This window comes from Manacus vitellinus, unplaced genomic scaffold (genome assembly GCF_001715985.3).
Source record: "Manacus vitellinus isolate BGI_N305 unplaced genomic scaffold, ASM171598v3 scaffold_44_pilon, whole genome shotgun sequence".
NCBI classification, from domain to species: domain Eukaryota; kingdom Metazoa; phylum Chordata; class Aves; order Passeriformes; family Pipridae; genus Manacus; species Manacus vitellinus.
This window is the reverse complement of record NW_021940565.1, coordinates 6,757,794-6,780,893: the sequence shown is the minus strand read 5'-3', so window position 1 is coordinate 6,780,893 and position 23,100 is coordinate 6,757,794. Positions and strand designations below refer to the sequence as shown.

Genomic DNA, 23,100 nt, shown 5'->3' with positions numbered 1-23,100 from the left:
ACTGGCTAATGAGTGAACGTGGTGGTGGCAGAGGGCTGGGGGTCTGGCAGGTCACTTGGTTGGCCTCTAACCTGGCAGCTAATACTTGGTCTAGCACCATAATCCTAGGACTGAGACCTCACCAGGGTTGTGGATAATTAAGTGGCTTCTTTAAATCCACCCTTTCTTTACCCTTTCCTGTTTCTAAAACTCAGTCTTCCTGGTTCTCCAGAATGTTAAACTGCTCTCTTGTTTGCTGGACAGAACCTATTCATGTTTATCTGTGTGAAACTCATAGTGTAATATTGTGAAATCTAAAACCCTGTGCATTTCATATGCTATTTATGCATCGGAGTTTTACTGATTTGGTACAGATCCATTAAAAGACACAGGCACCTAATGTACTTAACCTCAATTTAGGCATAAATCTATTCTTCCCCCTGCCTTAGCCTGCTCAAGTGCTGTGACCTTGTGGGAATTTGTTGTGTTATTCCCCAGGTACAAGTCAGTGGTTCAGTGGCAGTCTCTTGCCTTAGTCTCATTTAGCATCTAGCAATGTCCTGGTGCCTCTGAGCTTTCTGGGAGACAGGTGTGTCTTGGAAGTAACAGGAGACTATGACAGTCAAGTAAAATACAGACACAGTTAAATCTCTATTTCTAATACTGGGACTGTCTTTCAACATCATCATTAAGAATTTTCTCTCTGTTCTCTTCATAAAAGACATGAACTTTTAAAAAATGTTAAGTAGATGATCATAAATTCATGTAATTGTCTGCCATACATCAATCATCTGCTTGGTTTCAAATTGTACACTATTTCCTGGGTACTTAATTTCTGCAATTTTAGGACAATTGGAGATCTACTGGGAGAAGCTAAAGCTAGTGGGAATCTGGGCAACACCTTAAAGGTACTTGGGAATTTTGAAGAAGCTATCGTTTGCTGTCAAAGACATCTGGATATTTCCAGAGAGCTTAATGATAAGGTAAGAATTGTGTGGGAATATGGAAGTAAACTGCTAACACACATTCCTGAATGCTGTTGTACTGGTAAGGAGTGTGCCACCTTTCAGAGAGAAATAAATACTGAATATTCAATTATTTCTTCTAGACAGTAAGACTCTATTAGTTATAATATAATTGTTTGCACCTGGAAAACTACAGATCCAGGTTAAATATTATCCTATGTTGTGGTGAGTCTGTTTGTTCTTAATTTAATTTTTAATGGTGAGTGACCTCAGGAATTATTCTGTCTCTTGCACCTCAAAAGGAAGTAGTATGCAAAACAATTGGATTGAGGGGTATGACTGGGTGGATGGTAAGAGCATGTTCAGAATGGGCAGAGTGTGTCTTGATGAGTAGTTAACAAACTTTTTTCCTATCTGTGGATTGTACGAATAGTTGTTGTGACAAAAGACTTTGAAGCATGAAATTTTAATGCCTTGTTTTACTTTTGGTTTAGGTTGGAGAAGCAAGAGCACTGTATAATCTGGGAAATGTGTATCACTCTAAGGGGAAAAATGTAGCTAGTGCGGGGACTCACGATCCAGGGGACCTTCCAGATGATGTGAAAAATGCTTTACAAAAAGCTGCAAATTATTATGAGTAAGTAAATGCTGGGGATTGGGAGGATATGATCATGTAGTTCATTAGAATATGGGAGATTTGTAGTGTCATGAGCTAAACTGTGGAACACTTCTATGCAGAACTGAGGTACCTGTGAATTTGTTGTTTTCAGTGGCAGAGTGCACTGGTTTTTGTTTGCCCTCATTTTTAGTGCACCTCACAAGTCCTTCCCTTAGGTTAGAAACCAGTAGTGCTCTTCAGACCAGGCTGAGTTGACAGGACCTTGTTATACTTGTATATGTAGCTAGAGGTGAGCACACTGGTTTGAGTAAGAATGCAGTGGAGTTCAGTACTTCACAGGAAATGTTTCCTACTCAGATCTGTGGCTGCATAAAGGCCATTGAAATAGGCCAAAATAGAATATCTCTACCTTTTCCTTTATATAAAGATTTTTTAAATTATTATTTAAATGAATGTGAGGAAAAAAAAACCTCTTAAAAGTCACTATTCTTCTCCTTACTTTCCTCCAAAACAGGGAAAATCTGACAATAGTAACAGAGCTGGGTGACAGAGCAGCACAAGGACGTGCCTTTGGAAACCTGGGAAACACACACTATCTTCTGGGCAACTTCAGGAGTGCAGTTTTAGCCCATGAACAGGTACAACCTGTGCTAATAAGGATTTCTGTTCTAGCAAAATGTCACTGGTTGCTCCTGGCCTTCAGTACATGCATTGTGTTGGATCTTGTTGCAAGCTTTTTAATGCAGGTTTTAAATCTTAATGGCAGAAGTTCAAGTTTGGCTGTTCTTATCAAGCATTGCTGACCTAAAGAATGCATTTTTTCATGTGCATTTCTGTATGCAAATGTATGTTACAAAGTATAAAATGGAGTAAATAATGCAATTATTTCACATTTTTAAGCGTCTCCTAATTGCAAAAGAATTTGGTGATAGATCAGCTGAAAGAAGAGCGTACAGCAACCTTGGAAATGCCTACATATTCCTGGGGGAATTTGAAACCGCTTCAGAATACTACAAGTTAGTTGACTTCTTCTAAATACAATTTATACCTCTTGTACAGTTTACTTGTTGTGTCTGGTACTGTAGCTCACTGTAGAATAGCCATCTTGAACATATACTTAGGAATAAAACTTCTATTTGTTTGGCAAAAATATTTTTTCCTAGCTGTTTAACTATTCTGATTCTTTTAAGCGAGGGATTAGTATTTTTTTTTGTTGTTTTTTAACTCTTTTGTTACTCTAAATAGATTCCTCTCAGCAGTGTAGACAGACATCTTTCTGTTCCTAGGCATTTGTTCCCATTTATTTTAGAACCAGGCATTACTGTCTTGGCTCTTAGCGAGTTCTGGAAGGATCTGAGTAACTTTTCTACCCTGAGTTGGGTGGCTGCCTTGGGTGTGCTCAGTAGCTGAGAGAGGTGGTGCATGGCAACACAAATTTACATCCTGAGTCTGTATTTTTAATCCAGGCTTTTTTCTTGACCTCTGCACCACTAAAGAGTTGCTGCTGTACTTGGGAAAGTAAAAGCTTGGCAAAGATACAGTACAGGTGTTATTAGCATCTTACTTGGATCTCAGAGCTTACCTGTTCTTTTTGAAAGGGAAAAAAGCCTCAGTACTGAGCAGATTCGTCTTAGCACTTGAATTCTTCTTGCCCAGCAGGGCCAGGCTGGCTTGGTGAGTATAGCCCTGCCTTGCTTCTGCTGATGGGCAAGTCGTTATTGTAACACTGGTACTAAACTGTGTCAATTTGCATACTGTCAGGGAAACTCCTACAAATTATTAATGAAGCAATAAATTAAGATTAAAAGATGCTGTTTGAGGGATCAGCCTGCCCTTGAATGAAATAGATGGAAATACTTTGAGAAGGGCAAGGCAAGAGTTTACAATATAGTAAGTAATTTATTAGCCGATAATTTGCCAGCCAGGTTTCCTAATTTGTTTAAGTTGTATAACTGATTTTTAGTTGTGCAGGGATACTTTTGAAAGGTTTTCCTTGCAGTGATTTTTGAGGTGACTAACCCTTTCTTCCAGGAGGACACTGCAGCTGGCTCGGCAGCTGAAGGACAGAGCCGTGGAAGCACAGGCCTGCTACAGCCTTGGGAACACGTACACTCTGCTCCAGGACTACGAGAAAGCCATCGATTATCATCTGAAACACCTGGTGATTGCTCAGGAATTAAATGATAAGTAAGCCCTAAGACACTGTTTCATGTATGTGTGACACTTACAGCAAATCCTGTTACCTCCAGCTCTGCTGTCATTGTTCTGTATGTGACAGCTGAATTAATGTGAACTCCCTACAATGCTGGGCTCTGGTTTTCATATGGAAAACCAAAGTTCCTCATGAAGGTATTGCAGTTACTGAGTCTGAGATGAAAGACCAATTGATGAGTGACTGTCTCTACATCTTCTCCTGTCACCACTGCCTCTGTAAATTAAGGAAAGAAAAAGCAGATCTCTCTTTCATGACTCCATTATAATAATTTTGCATACTTTCATAAAAATCTGTCTCCAACTTGTCCACAAATTAATAATATGGGAGGAGGTGGGGAAAGGTAAATAACACAGTAGCAAGTAATGTTTGTATTACAGTCATGATTTCTAAGGCCTTTTTTATAATGTTGGGTACAACTAAAAGTTTTTCCATTATTTAAATGTACATATTCTACAATGTACATATTCTCAATAAGCAGAATATAGGAAGAATAATAAGGCATGCAATCTGAGGACAAGCAAAGTAGGTTATACAATGTTCCATGCTTGCAAAACTGAGTGACTTGTTTGCTGTGAGCTTAAAATTGTGATTAGATTTGTTCATATTTATGGTAATACCCAGATCACACTTCTTTAAATACAATACCTAATGTGTTGATGTTGGAACCGTCTCTGATGACAGCCTCCCTTTTTCTTGGCACAGCGATCTTACTGTGGCAGTGCTGTGCAAACCTGACCCCTGGTGTTCAGCGGGTAAAGGTGTAACTGAAAATGTGTGTGTGCTTTTCAGAATTGGTGAAGGAAGAGCGTGCTGGAGTTTAGGGAACGCATATACTGCTCTGGGAAACCATGACCAAGCTATCCACTTTGCAGAAAGGCACCTGGAGATTTCAAGAGAGGTATGATTTGCATACTCCCACTGTTGACTGTTGGCTTTTGCTCTCACTTACACAGTGGTTTTATGGAGGTGTATCCATGCATTTGATTTTGAGTAATGGAATGCATTTTGAAGGCAGAGATAGTTAATTCCACATCATTTCAGCCCCATCTTGCAGCTTGCTTAGTTCTAGTGTCACCTTTCATAATGTCATCATGGAATCCAAGTTGAGTAGCCTATTAGAGGTTATTTTAGGCTTTATGAGTTGTCAGGTACTTTATTAAAAAAGATGGTTCTCTCAGTATTCAAGCAGGAAAACCTTTTCAGCCTTTTTCTGTCAGAAATCTGGGGGACAAGGATTGCTTTACACTTTCATGTTTGTACTTCTTAAGGTAATATAACTGCTTATTTTATTTGCTTGAAGGTAGGAGACAGAAGTGGAGAACTCACTGCCAGACTTAATCTCTCAGATCTTCAAATGGTTCTTGGATTAAGCTACAGTACAAATAACTCTATGATGTCAGAAAGCCATGTGGTAGAAAACAGTTTCAATGGTATGTACCTCTTTCTGCAATACTTTCGAACAAAGCATTCTGAAAGAGTGTTGTGTTCTTTACTGACCATCCTGGTGTGCAGGTTTGCTTGGTTTTCTCCCCCACCAGCAAAAGACAGTTGTTTTTGCAGTATTGGACCCCTTCAGCACCTCCTTTTCTGGAGGATTTACATTGTGAATCACTGGTTACTGCTTAGTTTCTTCAGATGATGTTTCTAATTGTGTCCGTGTCTTCCCCTCCCTTTTTTAATGTGGGAGATGTATCTATTTGCTGTCAAATCCTGTCTTTTCCTGCCATCTCAGCAACACTGGGGTTACAGCAGAACCCAGTCCATTTGCTGTTCCTCTTTTCAAAGGTCCATGGTCCTTCTCTCATGTCCTATGAAGGCAACTTAGATAGCTTAGATTTGGGCGGGTTTTGTAAGCTGCTTTTACTAGTGGTTAGTTATTCTTTGCTGATATACTTACCTGCACTGTTTTGGAAGTCAGAATTGCTGTGCCTTGGACCTTAGATGAGTACAACCACAGCTTTGATGATAAATCTGCATAAATTTTGATGATAAAAAGATGAACTTGATTCTCTCTTGAAGGTACCAGACCGAGAGCAGGACGCCGTCACAGCATGGAGAACATGGAACTTAGGAAATTAACCCCAGAAAAGGTTGGCACTTTGCTTCTGTTCTGCTGCTGAGATTGCAGTGAAACATTTCTAAGGGTTTGCTGACATACCACGTGCCTCCCCTTTTAATTTAGTTGATCTTAGGAGTTACATAACAGCAGGTCTAACCATACTAACAAATAATAGTTTTCTTGTGAGTGTGGAGCGTGTGACACAGATAATGGCTGTAATGGCTTGTGGGAAGCTTGCTTTATTCACTGCACAAATAAGAAAGAATGAGGTCCTGTAGGTGCATTCATATCTTTATAGAGATGGTTTGAGGTTGCAGCATGAGTGATTCAGAGTAAAATTTCTCAGCTTTAGTTCAGCTGTTCTGAACATTTTTTCTTTGGCTACAGTCATTTTATAGGCACTTAAAATATATGGGTTTTTTCCTTTTGGGATTTCAATCAACTTGCAAGCCATCAGGAGCTTCAATATCCATCTTGAGTAAGGGTGCTATTGCAGAAATGCTGCACCTGAGTCACTGATAAGCAAAGCAACTTCCTCCCCAGGCTCAGAGAAATCTCTTAGAGATAGGAGTTCCTGATTAAAATCCTTGTGTCACTCTGTGAGAGTTTTCCTTCAGTTCTATCTGCCTTTCAATAGTGGGCTGGCAGTTCTACATGAATGACTCCAGTGGCACACTGAAATTGATATTTTTCCCTCCACACTGGGATATCTAATTCCCCTCTCTTCAAGTGAGGCAAAGCCTGTCATCATGTTGATCAAACAGGCAATAAAATCTCAAAGCACATGGACAGTGGGTACAGCTGAAGTCAGCGCTAATGCTCAAGACCTGCTTTGGGTACCGATTTAGAAAGTCTGTTTCATGTAGATTTTTGGCTTTAATCTACTATTGCAGTCTAGCACTTTATAAAGGACTTTTTTTCAACGTACTTATTGAGTAGATTCTTCCATGGAAGTCCTTGGTATCTACAGCAATGCACAACAGGAGCACTAGGGTTTCAGTGGACAGGATGCCATCTTGGAGTCACAGTCTGTGTGCGGGTGCTCAGGAAGCCTTGAAAAGGCAATCCAGTAGGCACTGTTGCTGGAAGATTTGTGACTGTGTTCATGCTTTGTGATGTTGAATCAGGAAAGAAAAGGTTTTATTTTGGTTTTACTCAGTTATAAGAGTCTGTCAGTTGTGGATAAAGCTATTTTGTGGATAATTCTATTTATTTTAGAAGATATTTTAGGGAAAATCTGACAGGTTGACAAAGCTATCCATTCTGATCTTTAGTGAAACAAGATGGTCATTCCTGTTTGCTCTTGTGCTGGCATTATTCTCCCTCTTCCTTTTCAGTCTTTACTGAGAAGTTTGTGTATATGAAGGACTTCAAGGAAGGCTTGTTGAGTATCTGGGTTGGTATAAGGGTTTTTTTGCTCTGACACTTTGTAATATGGGGGCTTTTAATTTTTTTATTTCCAGTTTTAAGAATGTCAGGTGGGAAATACCAGCTGTGTCTGCAGTTCAGCATTTACATTATAACTGTTTTTCCTGCACTGCAGTCAGCAAGGACAACTTCAGTGTGTTTAATTAAATACACTATTTGATCACATTTTAATCCATCAGGTGTCACACAACAGTTCTCAGCCTAATCAGTAACAGCACTAACCTGCTCCAGCCAACAACAGCTCACTAATCCCAGGTCAAGTAACAGAACCAAACCCAAAGTTTTAACATCCTTGTGGTTGGATGAACAAAATAAAGCTGCTTCATTTTGGGAAGGAGAAGCAGCAGCAAGTAGGAGGTAATTAAAATCTCAAGGCTTAATTTCATGACTCTTGTTTTCTTAGGTTCAGAACTGGAACAGTGAGATTCTTGCTAAACAGAAACCACTGGTTGCCAAACCTTCAGCAAAACTGCATTTTGTAAATCGACTAAAAGGCAAAAAGTACAAAACCAGCACCACTTCCAAAGTTTTGCAGGATGCCAGTAATTCTATTGATCATCGACTTCCCAACTCCCAGAGGGTAGGTCTGGTGAGCTGTGGAGATCATCACCTTCACTCATCTTTGTCTGATCAGAATTATGGAAAACACATTCCTGCAACTGTCCATTTCACTTTAACTTCATTTAAACACTGTGGCTCTGTAAAACATGCAGAATCTTCCATTCTACAGCTGTCTCATGGGTGGTGCCAGCTTTAAGCTTTTCCTAACACTGCATTGTATTCCTCATGGATTTTCTAAAGTTAGAGCTCAGCTTACCCACGTATTTTATTTCTAAGTCTCTTCTAGACACTGCTTCTCTAAACTTAATAAAATCTAGTTTCTCTGATTCAGGCAGTGGGAGATATTTTGGACATTTTAGATTATTGCACTCTTGACAGAACTCAGTTAAAAATAAAAGGCATTTGATCATAAACCTGAGGAGACAATGGAAACTGCTGATTGCTGTTCTTGTTGCTTTTCTTCTGTCATGGGCATTTGGGTTTTTTTCAGTGGATTAATGGCTGAGGAGGAATAACTCCAGCTGTACCATGATCCAAGCACTGTTTCTTTCCACGTGAGAGAATGAAATGTTTCTAATATATTATACCTTAGAAAAATGCTGCCATATTCTTATATCTCCTCTTATGATAAATCTCTGTGTATAGAAAGGGATGACTAAAAAAATTGATTTTAATAGATATCAGATACACAAATATGAAACAGGACTGGACTAAACTCTGATGCAGTTGTCTCAGCTTTAGATACTCTTAAGTTCCAAATACCCCTAAATCTTTTCTCCTTTTCAGAAAAGCAGTCGAGAGACAATGGCAGATGAAGGGTTCTTTGATCTGCTGAGTCGATTCCAGAGCAACAGAATGGACGACCAGAGGTGCTACTTCCAGGAGAAGAACAGACTCCCAGCTGCTTCAGTGGCAAAATCCTCTACTCCACCTAAAACAATGCGAAAATGTAATTTTTTTTTTAAGTAAAATCTGTATCTGACTTGAGTTTCTGCCAAATGCCATTTTCAAAATGTATTTGCGTGCACGACTCACTACAGAAATTTTTTCAGAAATTTTACAGTTATTTCTGGGCTAACTTGTTTTCTTCCTGCTCCCCAGCCTTTTCCACTTCTGTGGTGTCCCCACACACAGATGAGTTTCTGGACCTCCTGGCAAGCTCGCAGAGCCGCCGGCTGGACGACCAGCGCGCCAGTTTGAACAACCTGCCCGGGCTGCGCCTCCCCCAGCGCGACAGCCAGGCCGTGCTGGGGCACCTCATGGCCAGCAACAGCAGGGAGCTGGATGATGACTTCTTTGATAGATTGATAAAATGCCAGGTCAGTGCTTAACAAAAGTTCTTCAGCTTCTGAGTCTCTGGGGATGTGATTTGTGCCTCCTGCTATTGAGTTGCTTGGTTACCATGTGATTTAAGATACATACTGATTTGGCAGATAAGGAAGAATATAACAAAATATTAGGATTTTTTCCCCAAGTTTTGGGGTTCTTTTACAATTTCTGTTTCTTGTTTTGATTTTTTATTTTTTTTTTAATTATCCAGTGTCTAGTAAGTGTAAATTTCGTATATATACCATGGTAACTATGTCAAGTAACAAAAATGTATATTATGGTAACTATTTCTAGAAAAAATCCTTAAAAAGGAAAACAAGTGAGGCTCTTAAAATGAATATTAAAATGACTTTTAAGTGTAAGGCACCTGATATACCAGGAATTCTATGAAATGAAATTAAAGGATTTAGTATTCAAGTTTTGGTCATCATTCCCATTATGGTTAGTGTAAATGATAGTTCATAGCAATAGAGAGGTGAGATGGCTAATTGTCAATTAGAGCATGGTATATATACCAATTAGACCAAAAAGAATTTAATTAAATGAGTTGATAAGCATCTCAAAATGCAAAATTCAGATACTGAGTTCTCCAAAGGTAAGTATGTTAGCTGGGGTGAAAAGAAGCACCTGGAATTGAATTTCAACCTGATGAAATATCATGTTCTGTTTTAGCAGCTTATCTGTTTACTCCTTTGAGTCAAGCAAAGAACCTAGAAATTAGTATGATATATTTTGTCTCTTTAAGGCATGGAAAAATATTTAATCCCCTCTCATCATTATGGAGGCTAGTGCTTTAAACAGAAGCACAAAAGGGGTGCTGTCCTTTGAGACTTTTTGGCTGAAGGATGACTGTCCAAGGTCCATCCAGCACTGAAAGCTTTTCCTACACTGACAGAGAATGCTAATTCCCAGCTCAGGCACAGGAGCTGCCGTAGCTGTTGCAGCCTGACCTGGTGCCTGTAGGAGCTGGCCAGGAGGGCAGTTGTGTGAAAGGAGCACAGAAACCATCCCATGCTCTGTAACTCTGTCACTGAACTGTTCCTGTCCTTACAGTGTGGAGGTGCCTTTCAGTATTGCCTTTCCAAATCTGACTCCAGTGGGGCCATTTTTTACTCCCTGTATAAGGAAAGGAAGACAACTATATTTTTCTGTATATGAGACTACAAATACTGCATAGTAGTGCTAAAATTCTTCTTCTGGACAAAGGACACAAATCTCATTCTGCAATAGGACAGTTGGGGGGTATTTTCAGATACATACGGACATTTTAGCTTAACTTGCATTCTTAGTAACTTCATTTGACCAGTTTAGCTTGAAACGAAATTTAAAATTAAATCTATATAATAGCTCTAAATCTGAAAACAAAAGCTTTTATGAGTTTTTTCACTTATATTGTTCATTTATTATATCTGTCCCTGTAAATATGCAGCTTTATCTCTTGGTCTGTCTGTAGGGTTCCAGACTGGATGATCAAAGATGTGCTCCTCCAGCATCTGCAAAAGGATCCACTGTACCAGATGAGGATTTTTTCAGCCTCATTTTACGATCACAAGCTAAGAGAATGGATGAACAGAGAGTCCATTTACCCCCAGCTATAAAGGGACCAAATTCTAGCTGAAGACACACACACAGGAATGTACTGTACAGCAGCATCTTAGGTATCATTTTTGTTTGCCTTTTTAAAGATGACTGCAATGAGTAGTTTTGTCTCCTTTCTAATGATTTTCCATAGAAATAGCAGCAGCATCACACGTGTGACTGGTAGTTATAGAGTTGCCCCTGCTCATGCAGTTGGCAGCTGCTTTTATAGCAGTCTGAGATACCATTACTGTCTCTCCCTCTTAACTGTCTCTAGTCTATCAACATTAATTTTTTCTCTGTCAAGGTTATCAGTGCTCATGTGTGGATTCTACTACTGTCTCAATCTAGTGTAAGACCTAAATTTTTATGTTGTTTTTAAAGAAAACTTGATTTCCCCCCCCGCTTTGTACCTCCTGAAAAAAAGGTCCTGTTTTCTTTTATACTTTTTTTAAAAAATAAAAAAAAAATTGAGAAATAGCTTTGGTAGTTAGTCTGTCTTTGCAGAAACACAGTTTGGAAGAAACAATCATTTCTATTAAAAAAATTAAACCCTGGTTTTAGTTCTGTTTAATAAAAAATAAGTTTTTTCAAAACATGATGGGTTTTTTTGGTAATATTTAGTTAAGTGGTTCTTACATTAACTCAGCACAGTTTTACAATCAGGAGAAGTTTTTAGAAGTACTTCTTTTCAAGTAACAGCTGCTCATGCTGCTCTACAGATGGTGTGGTACAAGTCCATGCACCAGAGAATCACAGGGGTGGTGGGCACTTGGCACGAACTCCCAGGGACACACTGTAGTTCCTGCAGTACCTGAATTTCAAATGTCACATGCTGTAAATGCTCATAGGCTGCTTATTACCTGACCTCAACTCCTTCTGTTCTTGCTAACGATGTGCTATGCTGGGATAGTTCTGGGGAACAGCCACTGTAAACTTCATTTTCCCTGCAGTAGATCCCGGTCCCGAGGCAGTTCTGGGGAACCCTGAGGGCTGTGCCTGGTTTAACTGTAGGTATCTTCAGTTGGAAGCCACTGATTTTAACAGCAAAGGTGGCAAACTGTTCACTTTGGGTATTTATAAATGATGTCCTGTTTTTATTGAAGCATTATACCCCTAGAGAAGAACCTACAGTTAATTTTAGCTTCAGAGGGAAATGGCAATGTAAGAATAAACAGACACATAATTCAAACTATTTTACAATTACTGAAAGATTTATAAATATTCCCTTGCAGCTTTTTTTAGGCACTGAAATCTGAATCCTACTGAAACTAAAACTCCTCCCTCTGCTTATAAGGAGAAACGTCAGAATGTTCTTCAAAAAAAAAAAATCACCAATCAGTTTATCATCCTGAGCTTTGATGCTTTTACTCTGCTTCCTATTCCCTGTTCAGCTTTGAATTGCCCTAAAACTCATCTGACACATCAGCTTCTCACTCTGCAAATCATTAAACTAGGAGAAAATCAGTTGGCTGTCCTAAAACTGAGCCGACAAACAGCCAACTGGTTTTACAGACTATAAACCCAAAGACAGACCCGAGACCTCCATCTGAGCTGTGATTAGTGTTATGTGAATTACAGGAATATCAGTAACTTCCTTGAGGCTGTTGGACAGTTACCTGGCTAGGCTTGTGTTTGCTACATCAGAGTATCCTTCCCCACTGAGAATCTAATTTTACCCAAAACTTATTACACAAACTTGATTTCCAACAAGTAGCAACACCCCATAAGCCTGTTTTCTTGGCCACTTAGACGTATATTATTATCTTAACACATTTATTTCAAATTCCAGACACAGTACCTATAACTCTCCCAGATTTTACAACCCCACCTTACACCTTACTGATGTTCTCTTTCTGACACTGGAGAACTAGAGAGAATTAGCAAGTACATGACAACCAAAGATTAGACGACACTTACAGCAGAGCTCGGGCCTTCCTTAGTCTCCTTCCTGGGAGTCACATAAAATGCTCTTTTCCTTCTCTTCACGTTGCTCCATCGCAGAGCTTCTCCCTTCTAGGTTTTTATTGGGATCACAGTTTTCTCCAGCCTCTCGCTCTGCTTTGCCTGTCTCCTGTTTCTGCTGCTCAACTGCAGGTTCCTCAGTATGGTTTTCAGCTTTGAGAGTTTCTAGTCTATGAACTTCAGACTCAGTGTACAACCTATTCTGTAAAAAAATTAATAATAATTAATAATAATTAAGCAATCTAAAGTGACAGCATCTATGGCTTCAAGGGCACCTCAGCTCAAGGGGCAGAGCTCACCCAAAGCATGAGTAGTATAATTTTTTCCCCTGGGGTAACAGTGCATGTAAATATACACAATGTAGGGTATAAATCTGTTTTGAGTTTTCTCTAGTTTACAGAAAAGTCAGCACTTCCCTCCCCCTTTCTCCTGGGGGTAATCATGAATGCCCAGGCTGACATAAGTACTGATCTCTGAAAACTGAAGTCTTAAAGAGTTTTAATTCAGTAGTTTCCTGCCAGTTAGCCATTGCAAAGTATTTTTCCAGAAAGAAACATGTCCAAGACAGCTCTACCAAACTGTTCTATCAGGAAACATGTACTTCCTTAACTCCTCTCTCCCCAGGATTTGGGTTAAGCTTGTTGTTTAAGCGTGTTTATTAGATGACATTGGAATCTATTCAATTTAATCCCAGCTCAAAGAGCACCAGGACTAACATTAGGTTCTGGTTTGTGAGACTCTTGTACGTGTGTGTCCGGCTCATCGCTGGTCTGTGCCGTGTCGGGGTTCCTGCTGCCATTCGCTGCTCTCACAGTGAGGGGAGGTCTCGCAGAGCCATCTCCTCTGTCCTGGTGTCCTCTGTACACATACGGGTGCTTCTGCAAGTAATAGTCCTCTGATTGCCTCCCATCGTACTGCCCAAAGCCTATTTGCTCCTGTTGACTATCAGGTGGAGGAAGACTTTTCTTCGGAGAAGATGTTAAGTATCTTAACGCAGACACCGATGATCCTGCGCCATAGCAAAAAGCCTGGGGGAGGGAAAAAACCAAGCTGAACAAAACACCACATACTTGCAGCCTGTGGTTCTCACATAGATATCAAAGTCAGGCATCTACAAGACCCTGAATGAAAAACTCAGGTGATCAGAAGGGCTGCAGTAAAATTCAAGCTTTCTACAGTCTGACCACACTGCAGGAACTGCCACGTAGGGTGCAGTTCATTGTTGGTGCTACACTGAAGTTGTTGAAGGTTTTAACTCAATGCTTTTGTGTACAAAATGCCAATTATATGCATCTCTGTGTAATGACACAAAGAAGAAATGGGAACTAAGCTGCAATAAACTGTCATAGAGTCTTAGATTTTAAGCAGTTTAATGCAATTTTATCCCACTTGGGGAGAGGGGGGGAGTTGTGTTTTGAATACAAACTTGGCTATTTTAATTGCTAAACCACCTGTACTGTGAAGCCTTGGTCAAGAAAAAATTGCCTTGCAGAAGTAATTTCATCTGTGTTACGTAAAAATAACAAATAAATAATAGATAATAAATATAAATTAAAATAATATATAAAAATAAAACTGAGCTCTTAAACATAAGATAAATGTATACAAACCAGGACAGCCAGAGCCATCATAATTAGTACTGGAACCTGCAGAACGAATGGAATCTCCTTCATTAGTGCCTTGATGAATTCACCAATACCTTGCCCTACGTGCTTCAAAGGCTCAGTTACAAAGTTGGTGAAAGTAATTGCCAAGGCCTAGAAAAATATAAAAAGAAAACAGTGTTGTCACACAAACAACAAACATCAACATGAACAGTCCCTTTGGACTTGGCATGTACCTTTGTTGGTGGAACCAGTAAAATAGGATTTACAAGTAGAGTTTCATAATACTTCTGACAGGGATCGTCCTGTAACGTCCACGTGCTTCTAAGCCATTCTGTCAAAGCAGAGACATAGTTTTACAACTTCTTAAAAATACATTCTATGACACAGCAGTAGTAGAGAAAGTAGCATTTCAATTATAGATGTAAGAGAGCTCTTCTAGATGCGGTTCAAAGCTCAGATTTATTTTTACAATTCTGAGATCAGCTTGGCAGTGTAGTTTATCCAGTCATAGTGATGGAGGAAGGAGAGGGAAGGCTAGAAAGAAAAAAGAACCTGAAGTTCTCACATGCAGAGTCAAGAAAGTTCTCTTTATTTGATGAACTTATTCCCTAGAAGCCTCAGGGGAAAGAGTCTCATCTGTGAGAACAATTATCTAGCACAATGTGTGCACAGCTACTGAAACAGTGCCATTCCCAGTGTTATTATTCATCTGTCAGTCTGCAGATGAGATTAAAATTCTCTGTTTTTCTTGCTAGATTTCAAGGGTCTATTTTATTTACAGGCAGAAAGTCTCACTTCTTAAGGGAACTTTTACATTATAAACAAGTCATTTACAACATCAGTGTTTCTGTAGTTTGGTATTACTGCAGTCAGAACATGAATCATTGAAATTTGTCATAAACAGAATAATCAAAGTCAATAAATTACAAAGGGAAGACCATAACAAGCAGTCCTTAAGAGTTGCCACCAGTCATCTACCAGCTATAGCACTGGATACTAATTACAGCTAATAAAAAAAAAAATCAGCTTTCTCTGTAAAATAGTAACACTCGAGTAAAACAGCTACAGATCTAATTCCTCAAGTCCACTGTACTCACAGGCCTGGCAGATGGAAAGAAAATAACCCTTTTCATGAGCTCTGCCCACCTGTCTTTGGTAAATGGCACTGGATGGTTCTAGGGAGGGGAGCTGGGGAAATAATCATGGGTAAGTTAAAAGAAAAAGAAGGAACACCGTGACATGCTCCGAGTACAGTTTTGTGATCAGCTCTCCTCCAAAGGCTAGAAAAGTCTAATAGAATGGAAAAATGGTAAAACCACAGAATCATGTATTGAGGAAAATTCAGTGCACTACTCATGAAGATATGTGACTATCCTTGGATACTATTATTTTGTGATCTTAAATACTATTACAAAATAACGAAACAAGTACTTACCAAAAAGACTTTCTCGCCAGTCCAACTTCTCAGCACAGATGTTATCAAAGTGCCCCATTTTTGCAATTTCTGCTTGATGCTGTGCAAAGGCCAACTGAGGGAAACACAATGACTTGTGAAACAAAGAGAACCTGCATCCATGCAGTGCTGCACCTCAGCTATCCCTGTTTGCTCTTAGCCAGCTTGGGATAATCCTCCATGTCAATTATAATTTCCCCATTACACCCCCCTGTAATGGTAACTCCCCATGTAAATATATATTAAGAGAAGTTTGCTAACAATTTAATGGAGTTCAACTCCAAGCACCTCCTGGGAATGGACAAAACCCATCATGATGGCTACCTCTGAGTTATCCTCCAAATGGAGTCTGAGACTTTTGCCTTGAACTTGTATCTTTGAATATTGGAGTTCAGTCCTTTGGCAATTCAAACACAGGGAATCTTCAAAAAGAAAAAACTCCTCACAATATATTTTCATATAACTTTTCTACCAAGCTGCTTTAGTCAAAGGTCACACAGTGAAATCAGAGTTCTAGTACTCTATGAATTTTGGGCACCTCTACTGTAGGATAAAGTTCTCAGAATTTCTTTTGTTCTTTAAGCCTAACACACCCATCAGCATGCAAAACAAAATGTTAATCCCTTTATTTATTTTGTGGTTAATTAAAAGCTTTATGTAAACTACCTAAGGGAACTAAATAACCTTAACTTCCTCATAACTCTAAAATTTTAAGCCTAAAAGACAAGAAGATTAGAGACCTTACCTTATACAAGTAAAGCCAATTCCATGCAAAACTGATGAAAAAACTTATTAACAAAAGACGTTTTAGCTGAACAAACCAAAGAATACGTGTCCAGAGCTCTGTAGCTATTACAGTTACAATGCACACTAAGCACAAGAGTAGCTGAAAAAGAAAAGAGGAAAAAATTATGATCCAGATTTGGCATTTTCCAAGCTTACTGCCAGTACACATGAAGAAACTTCCAACTTTTGTTTTCTCTAGTGTCATTTACACAGTTTTTCCTTGCTTTCACAGCACATCTGTGCAGCACAAGGCAGAAGTTTCATGGCATTACTAGTCATTCCTATCACAGCCTTACACTGTAGTTGCTCATTTCTTTCTTGTGATACTGAGTTATTTCTTCCTTATGATGTTTATCACGTTACCTACCACACTTTTAAATTATAAAATTGGTGTCAGTCACTGCTTGAGTAGTATGTGCCTGGTATGAACCACAGAACAACTGCTGCCAACTCCTGCACTTTGGTTAAGAGACAAAGTTACAGTTTGGGTAACAGCAGTAAGACCTCAGAGAAGCACTTCACAGTCTCCACCATCTGAGGACCCCTAACAGTGAGGTTTTGCTACCGACAGACAGCTTGCTTTTGTGATTTGGCTTTCATGGACCCCTCAAATCTAGACAGGCTCCTTTCAAGATTATGTCACTATAAAACATCAGCATATTCTGAATTGTAAAGCTTTATTCAGAGAGCTTCGGCTTATCAGAGATCCTCAGCTTAGCACTTTATAATTCCATAGTCATGCTCTGCTCTCCAACACTCCACAATTTGTTCCATAAAATTTGCAAGAGCCTGTAAGAGTTCAAATATATACTTGTCTCAGTGTAAATATATTCCAACTCCTGCAGAAGCCAACAACTTCAGCATCTACTTGAACAAGAGAGAAACCCAGAAAATCTGTAATGCACGAAATGTCAGTTCTAGTGATAAGAAAGTGCTAGAGCCTAATGAGTCAAGGAGTACAGATATAAGACAAAAAGAAGAGAAAAAAAAGCATAACAGAAAAAAACCCCACAAAGCTACAGTAAGAGAAGATGATCATAGGAATAAAAACCTTGAATTCTTACTTAAAATGAATACATCCCCTCTTCCTTCAGCAATCATGAAAAACCCATGACTCACTGAAGTAGGATGGAAAGAACTGCTTTCCATGTGGAGTTAAGATGGTTATATTATATATATATAAATATTAACTGACTAGACTTCCCCAGAGAAACTGGAGAAAACTGCAATCAAAAACAACCCCCCTTTATTCTCTTACCAAAAACAAATTATATAGGTCAATTCCAAAAGTGTCCTCAAATCTCCAGTGCCAAGCTTGATAATCATGGTGCTTAAAATTGATCAAAATATCACTAAGTGCATCATCCATGGCACCTGGCTGCCAGCTTTCCTCATTGAGAAACCTGAGGATCTCCAGATATGTCTGTTTTGTAAGGATGATCTCAGCGTCGTAGTGGACTTGGCCCACGTTTTCGTCAGGCTGAATTAAAAGCAAAGCAAAATAATGTTAAAAGCTGCTTATTTGGAAATAGAAGTGCATCCCTAGGCAAAAACCTGATTATATACCCTTCATGCTGTACCAGAACCTTTCTGAAGCAGACTGCAGGATGAAAACATGGGACAAAAGTATGATTGTGTCCTTTTTGTTCATTCTTCTAAACTATATGATACTCGAGTTCAACTGGTTTGTACTCCTTCAATTCTACAGCAATAAACTAACAGAAATGAAGTTAATTATCTCACCTGTTCTTAAAACTTTAAAACCATGGCTCACTAACAAGTAATAATGATATACATGCTATGTGTGCCCCGATCACAGCTGGATAATACAGACAAAAGCTATTAAATACTGAAATAAGAAATTTCACATTGCTAAATATAATGTTCTTTATTAAATATTAATTTTGCTTATTACTAAAAATTAATTCTTCTACCTCTGAATAGAAAAAAAAAATCTCCAAAGACAATATAATAAAGAGCCCACCCAACAAGTAAGTACCATGCAGCCACTCCAGCTGAACAACCATTAATGTGAACTGAACAAGGTATTCCTGTAGCTGCATCCCAGTAACAGATATTTAGATACAATGGATTCACACAGCCCTCCTCTGGATGCTTTGCATATCAAATGGCAACTGTGTCTCCTGAGCAGTACTGGATGCACACACTGCTATTACCTTCTCCTGTGCCATTCAGTTCCCTTCATTTTAATTTAAAATATGCCAGAATAATTAAGCAATACTTGATAACTGTGAAAACCATATAAAGTAGTAATATGAATTCTAATTAATTTTTTTAAATGACTGTTCAAATACTTACAAGGCCAAGTTTTCCAGCTTCATTTAAAATTTTATTCAAGTATCGCTTAAAAATATAAAAGCTACGGCTTTCCTGTGACTTGGCATTCCTCTTCTCACATTCTGCAATCTGCAATCGAGCAGAAGACACTTTTATTCACTTTGCTCAAACCAGCTTATTCATAGGAGAAACCCCCCCACACTAACACATTAAACTCAGGATCAACACGGGCACATTTCTTTAGTTTAGTAATGATTCTGTGATTAGTATGCCAGATAAAAAGTATATGCACTTACTGAAGATGCTGCTTTCCATGTACTGAATAATTTGAAAACAACCTTGGCTTTTGGCAGCATGGTGTGACATAAAATATTTTAGGAAACAGACCGTGGAAGGAGAGCAACAATTTGGAATTGAATTCAGACCACTTTCAGTCTCTCCTCTGAATAAAGAGGTTCCCCTACATAAAGCACAGTCTCTCATCAATTATGCCAGCAATGCACCTGTTCTGTACTATCCAGAAAAAGCACTGTCAGAAAGCACAAACTGTTAAAGACTGGAAAATATTCTGGAGTTGTGTAACAAACCTTCTGTTGCAGGGAATCTATTGTCCTGGAACAACTTGGTGAGTTTTCAGTACTGACTGTATCCACTGTCTTATCCTCAGAGTCATGATAGTTTGCCTAAAATAACAGAAGAAAAACATGTATTTCTAGAATCTGATCATTTGATCAAACATGCCCTGTTACACTTCTGTTGTCAGATTCCTTTAAAAGGAGCAAAGGAGCTAAAATCTGAGTGATCTTTTCTGCTAATACTCTCCCAGTGATACTCCATCTGCCTCTCTGCTGTTATTCTAGGTTCCAGATGGACAATTGCTTTAAGTTTATGTAAATGCCTGTTGCCTTCAAAAGGTGAGGCCTGTCCTCCCCCACCTGCCCTTTCCCCTCCTTAGAGTGTTGGTGAGCCACACAGAGCATCAGATTAGATAACTGGACTGGCTAAAAACTGACTCAGCAAGCAAAGGGGCAGCTTCCAGCCAGACAAATTCCCAGCCCAGCTGGCCACGCAGCCAGCCAGACTGCAAGTAAACACAATCCCCCGTTCTGGGATGCAGGCCTCTCCTGTCACATTCCCTCTTTGCTCCAGAAGACTCTATGCTTTCTGTTAATTACTCAGACCCAGTTTTAGCAGTGCTGCTTCTACACCACCAGGAGTGGACATTGAGGGAAGTCTCCAAAAGGAAGCACAACAGTGCACAAATCAGTGACTCATGCTGAAACCAAGTTTGGTCTTGAGGACTCGGACGGCCCCCATAGCCTGCCTACCTAAAAACTCACTGCAGAGCAGAAAAGAAATCCTGAAAAGATGGATTAACTCAAAGCAGGCATTTTTCTCCTTTAAGATCAGAAGTTCTATTTTTGTAAGAGACAACAGTAAAACTACTATTTTTTGTATAAAAGCTGGAGCAGTTTGGCTCCAAGTTTAAAGACTCCAAAGTTTGGTGCTGAATTTTAGGGATGTTAATGACTGTCAGGTGGACTTGAGGCAGGTGGAGGTTGAAGAGGAATGCTGTGGAGAGAAATAACGCAGTCTGCATTTTTTAACTTCAGAAAATTACATTCTAAAGTGGTTAATTAGTATCATTCAAACTTGAAAGCTGAATAATGACAAAAATCAAAGGCGCCCGTGCAACCAACCACAGTTTACAGTGCCATGTGTGCACATACGTATTTGATTAACATGCATCTATGTAGAGTCCATCCCTCACGCAGGACAACTGAGATGATTCACCATATTAAAACTAGTTTTTTTCCTACTTCATCTTCTCCTAAATGTTCACAAATCACTAACAGTACAGCACTCAACCCCTATTCTGATCTTGCTTCTGAAAACTGATGCCTAGCATTTCAAAACACATTGTGACTTTCACAACACACTCACATGAGAAATGTGCTTTGTTACCATATTGCTGTGAAACAGGTTAATTAAAGTAAAATGCAACCATAAACTCCCCCAACTGTTATCAGGTAGGAACTTGATTTTCAAGATATTTAATACTATACTTGAGAAACTAGCTGCTTAACCCAGTACTTCTCAGAGCAGTAACTTGTGGTGCCACAACCTGCATAAATCAAGCACCACCTGCAAAAAGACAAAAAGCCTGGTTGCTGTGACTGGATCAGTGTGCAACAGAAACTTAACAGGAAAAGGTCCTGAGCTAACTACAATAACATAGATCACTATTTTTTTTCCTTGCAATTTTAACCATGGACACAAAGGACTTTTCTGTGAATGGATTCAGATACAACATAGTAAGGCCTTAAAAATATCATAATTCTATCATTATCTAATGTCACCATTTAAGAGCAATCTTTCAACAGCATGTGGCTGAAGGACTGTTTGGGAGAGATATGTATTCATACACCCTTTCTTTTTCTACCTTGTAAGGTCTTCTCATTGTTCCTGATGCTGCATCATAATTGAGCATATCCGTGGGGTCAATCCATTCATCTTCTTGAACTTTACCGCTCCCTACCAGCATAACTGCACACAACACCAGAGGGAACAGCATCCTGTATCACTGAATGTAACAAGAAATCCACATATTTAGGTCAGGGTGTAACATGCAACAATCTTACATGAAAGAAGTATTCTCTGGTGCTCTTTAAAAACTCAGTTCTCCGTTAAGCAGGTTAAACTTCACTTCCCTCTTTTTCCTCCCCCCCCCAAGGAAATTGCCAGCAATAATATGCACCAATTAAACTGTACTACATAACTGGATCAATATAACTGACCACAGATATCAGCAGGTGTAACATGGAGTTCAGGATTGCTAAATACAATAAACCTGTGCAGAACTCCTCCAGGATTCATGGCCAGATCACAAGCCCAGTCTCATGCAATAACTCTTAGGTGCAAAACAGTGTTATTTGATAAGCAACAGAAACACAGGCTCTTGGACTGCTGGCGCTACATAGTGTCTGCAGGAGTGCATGAACACAAAAATATGAATAATACAGGTGACAGCAAATACATAACATTGGGAGCTGACCATCTAGGGCTAAAAGCACGATCACAAACACAAGCTGGCTCTCCCAATTTCCCGAGGAAGCACTTGGTACGGCAGTGTTCGAGCCTTACCCAACAGGCATCCCTACATGGAAGAGATAAGCACAGACTGCCGACAGTCCCAGGGTACAAAGGTGGAGTCTCCCCTGACCTCCCATCCCTCGTAACCTATATTTATATTGTTTTCTGTGAGGGAGGGGGAAAGGTAGCGTTTCAGCTGATGTCATTTCACGTTTAAGTGGTTTGAGTGACTTTAGTCACACGTGTAAAGCATGTACAGGTTTTTACTTCATTAGCCCACGTGGGGATGTGAAAAGCGACACGTATTTTCGAGTTAATAGAACAAAGTTCAGCTTTTGGTCGGTCACTTTTTAGATCATTCCTCTGGCTTAGTTCCCGTTGGCGGCATTGTTTTAAACGGAGCATGGCCACACCACCTCCGTGCCGCGCCATCCCTTGTCCCCGGCCTCTCTGAGGGCGATACACCTCGCTCCCCCAGCGGTCCCGCTCCTAAGGGTGCAGAACAGCTCGTCCCCAGGGAATTACTGCCACCGCACGCACTCCTGCTCGCTGACCTTTCACATTATTTTTCCACAGAGGGTCAGCACGCCCGTCACGCAGAACAACAATCAAGGCTGGCCAGCCCTGCAGGGCACCCCGGCTCTGACCGGACGGGACGCACGGCCTGGTGCCCTCGGGGCGGCTCCGCCCGGCCCCGCACAGGCCGGCGCTGCCGCCCGGCCGAGCGCTGTAGGCGCGGACAGGGCCACATGAGAGGAGCCACCGGCCGCCTCTCCCCCGCCCCGGCCTCCTGTATCTCGGCAGCGACACCGCGCTCCGCCGAGACGGAGCGGCCCTCCCGCCCCTCGCCCGGAGCCGGACACGGCGCAGGCCCCGGGCCCGCCCCCCCGCCCGTACCTGAAGGCGCAGGAATCTCGTGTGCTTTACCCGGCCCGTCGGGCCGCCCCACGCGTCGTTCCTCTCGGCTCCTCCCGGCCCTGCAGCTCCCCCGGCCCGGGGGGCGCCCCGCCCAGGGAACGGCCGCCGGACAGCGGCCGCGGAGCCGCCGCCCGGCCCTCAAGCGCCGGCTCGCGCTCAGGGCCCGCCCCGGGCCCGCCCAACCCCGGCCCCGCCCGGCACCGAGGGAGCCCCAGCAACTCCCACCAGCTCCATCCCCGCCCCTCTC

The 23,100-nt window shown here is 40.5% G+C and overlaps 2 protein-coding genes across 7 annotated transcripts in view; one reads left to right on the top strand and one right to left on the bottom strand.

The window, feature by feature from the left end:
- The window catches only part of GPSM2 (G protein signaling modulator 2), a 34,880-nt gene extending 23,565 nt beyond the window's left edge, over positions 1-11,315 (top strand). For 4 of the 5 annotated variants that reach the window (XM_018078992.3, XM_029962255.1, XM_018078994.3 and 1 more), the window contains 9 exons: positions 827-962; positions 1,439-1,581; positions 2,078-2,201; positions 2,464-2,579; positions 3,595-3,750; positions 4,568-4,676; positions 5,079-5,208; positions 5,798-5,868; positions 7,669-8,547. In XM_018078992.3, the coding sequence (XP_017934481.3) occupies positions 827-962; positions 1,439-1,581; positions 2,078-2,201; positions 2,464-2,579; positions 3,595-3,750; positions 4,568-4,676; positions 5,079-5,208; positions 5,798-5,868; positions 7,669-8,022 (1,339 nt within the window). In that variant the 3' untranslated portion in view covers positions 8,023-8,547. Of the gene's footprint in view, positions 1-826; positions 963-1,438; positions 1,582-2,077; positions 2,202-2,463; positions 2,580-3,594; positions 3,751-4,567; positions 4,677-5,078; positions 5,209-5,797; positions 5,869-7,668; positions 8,548-8,612; positions 8,776-8,927; positions 9,146-10,608 lie in introns of those variants that run through there. The other variant, XM_018078995.3, reaches the window with a different exon arrangement.
- On the bottom strand, positions 6,061-21,426 carry CLCC1 (chloride channel CLIC like 1). Of its 2 annotated transcripts, XM_008926855.3 has the most exons (11): positions 21,286-21,426; positions 19,430-19,525; positions 18,864-18,971; positions 17,803-18,024; positions 16,504-16,644; positions 15,741-15,834; positions 14,539-14,636; positions 14,309-14,455; positions 13,415-13,726; positions 12,654-12,900; positions 6,061-8,757 (listed from the first exon to the last, which is right to left on the bottom strand). In XM_008926855.3, exons 1-10 carry the CDS (start codon positions 21,415-21,417, stop codon positions 12,673-12,675), a joined length of 1,578 nt encoding a protein of 525 aa, XP_008925103.1. In that variant the 5' UTR covers positions 21,418-21,426; the 3' UTR covers positions 6,061-8,757; positions 12,654-12,672. The 2 variants fall into 2 exon arrangements, with proteins under 2 accessions (XP_008925103.1, XP_017934485.1); XM_018078996.2 differs by lacking the exon at positions 6,061-8,757 and having other exon boundaries at positions 12,769-12,895.
- Between the last annotated feature and the right edge of the window lie 1,674 nt (positions 21,427-23,100).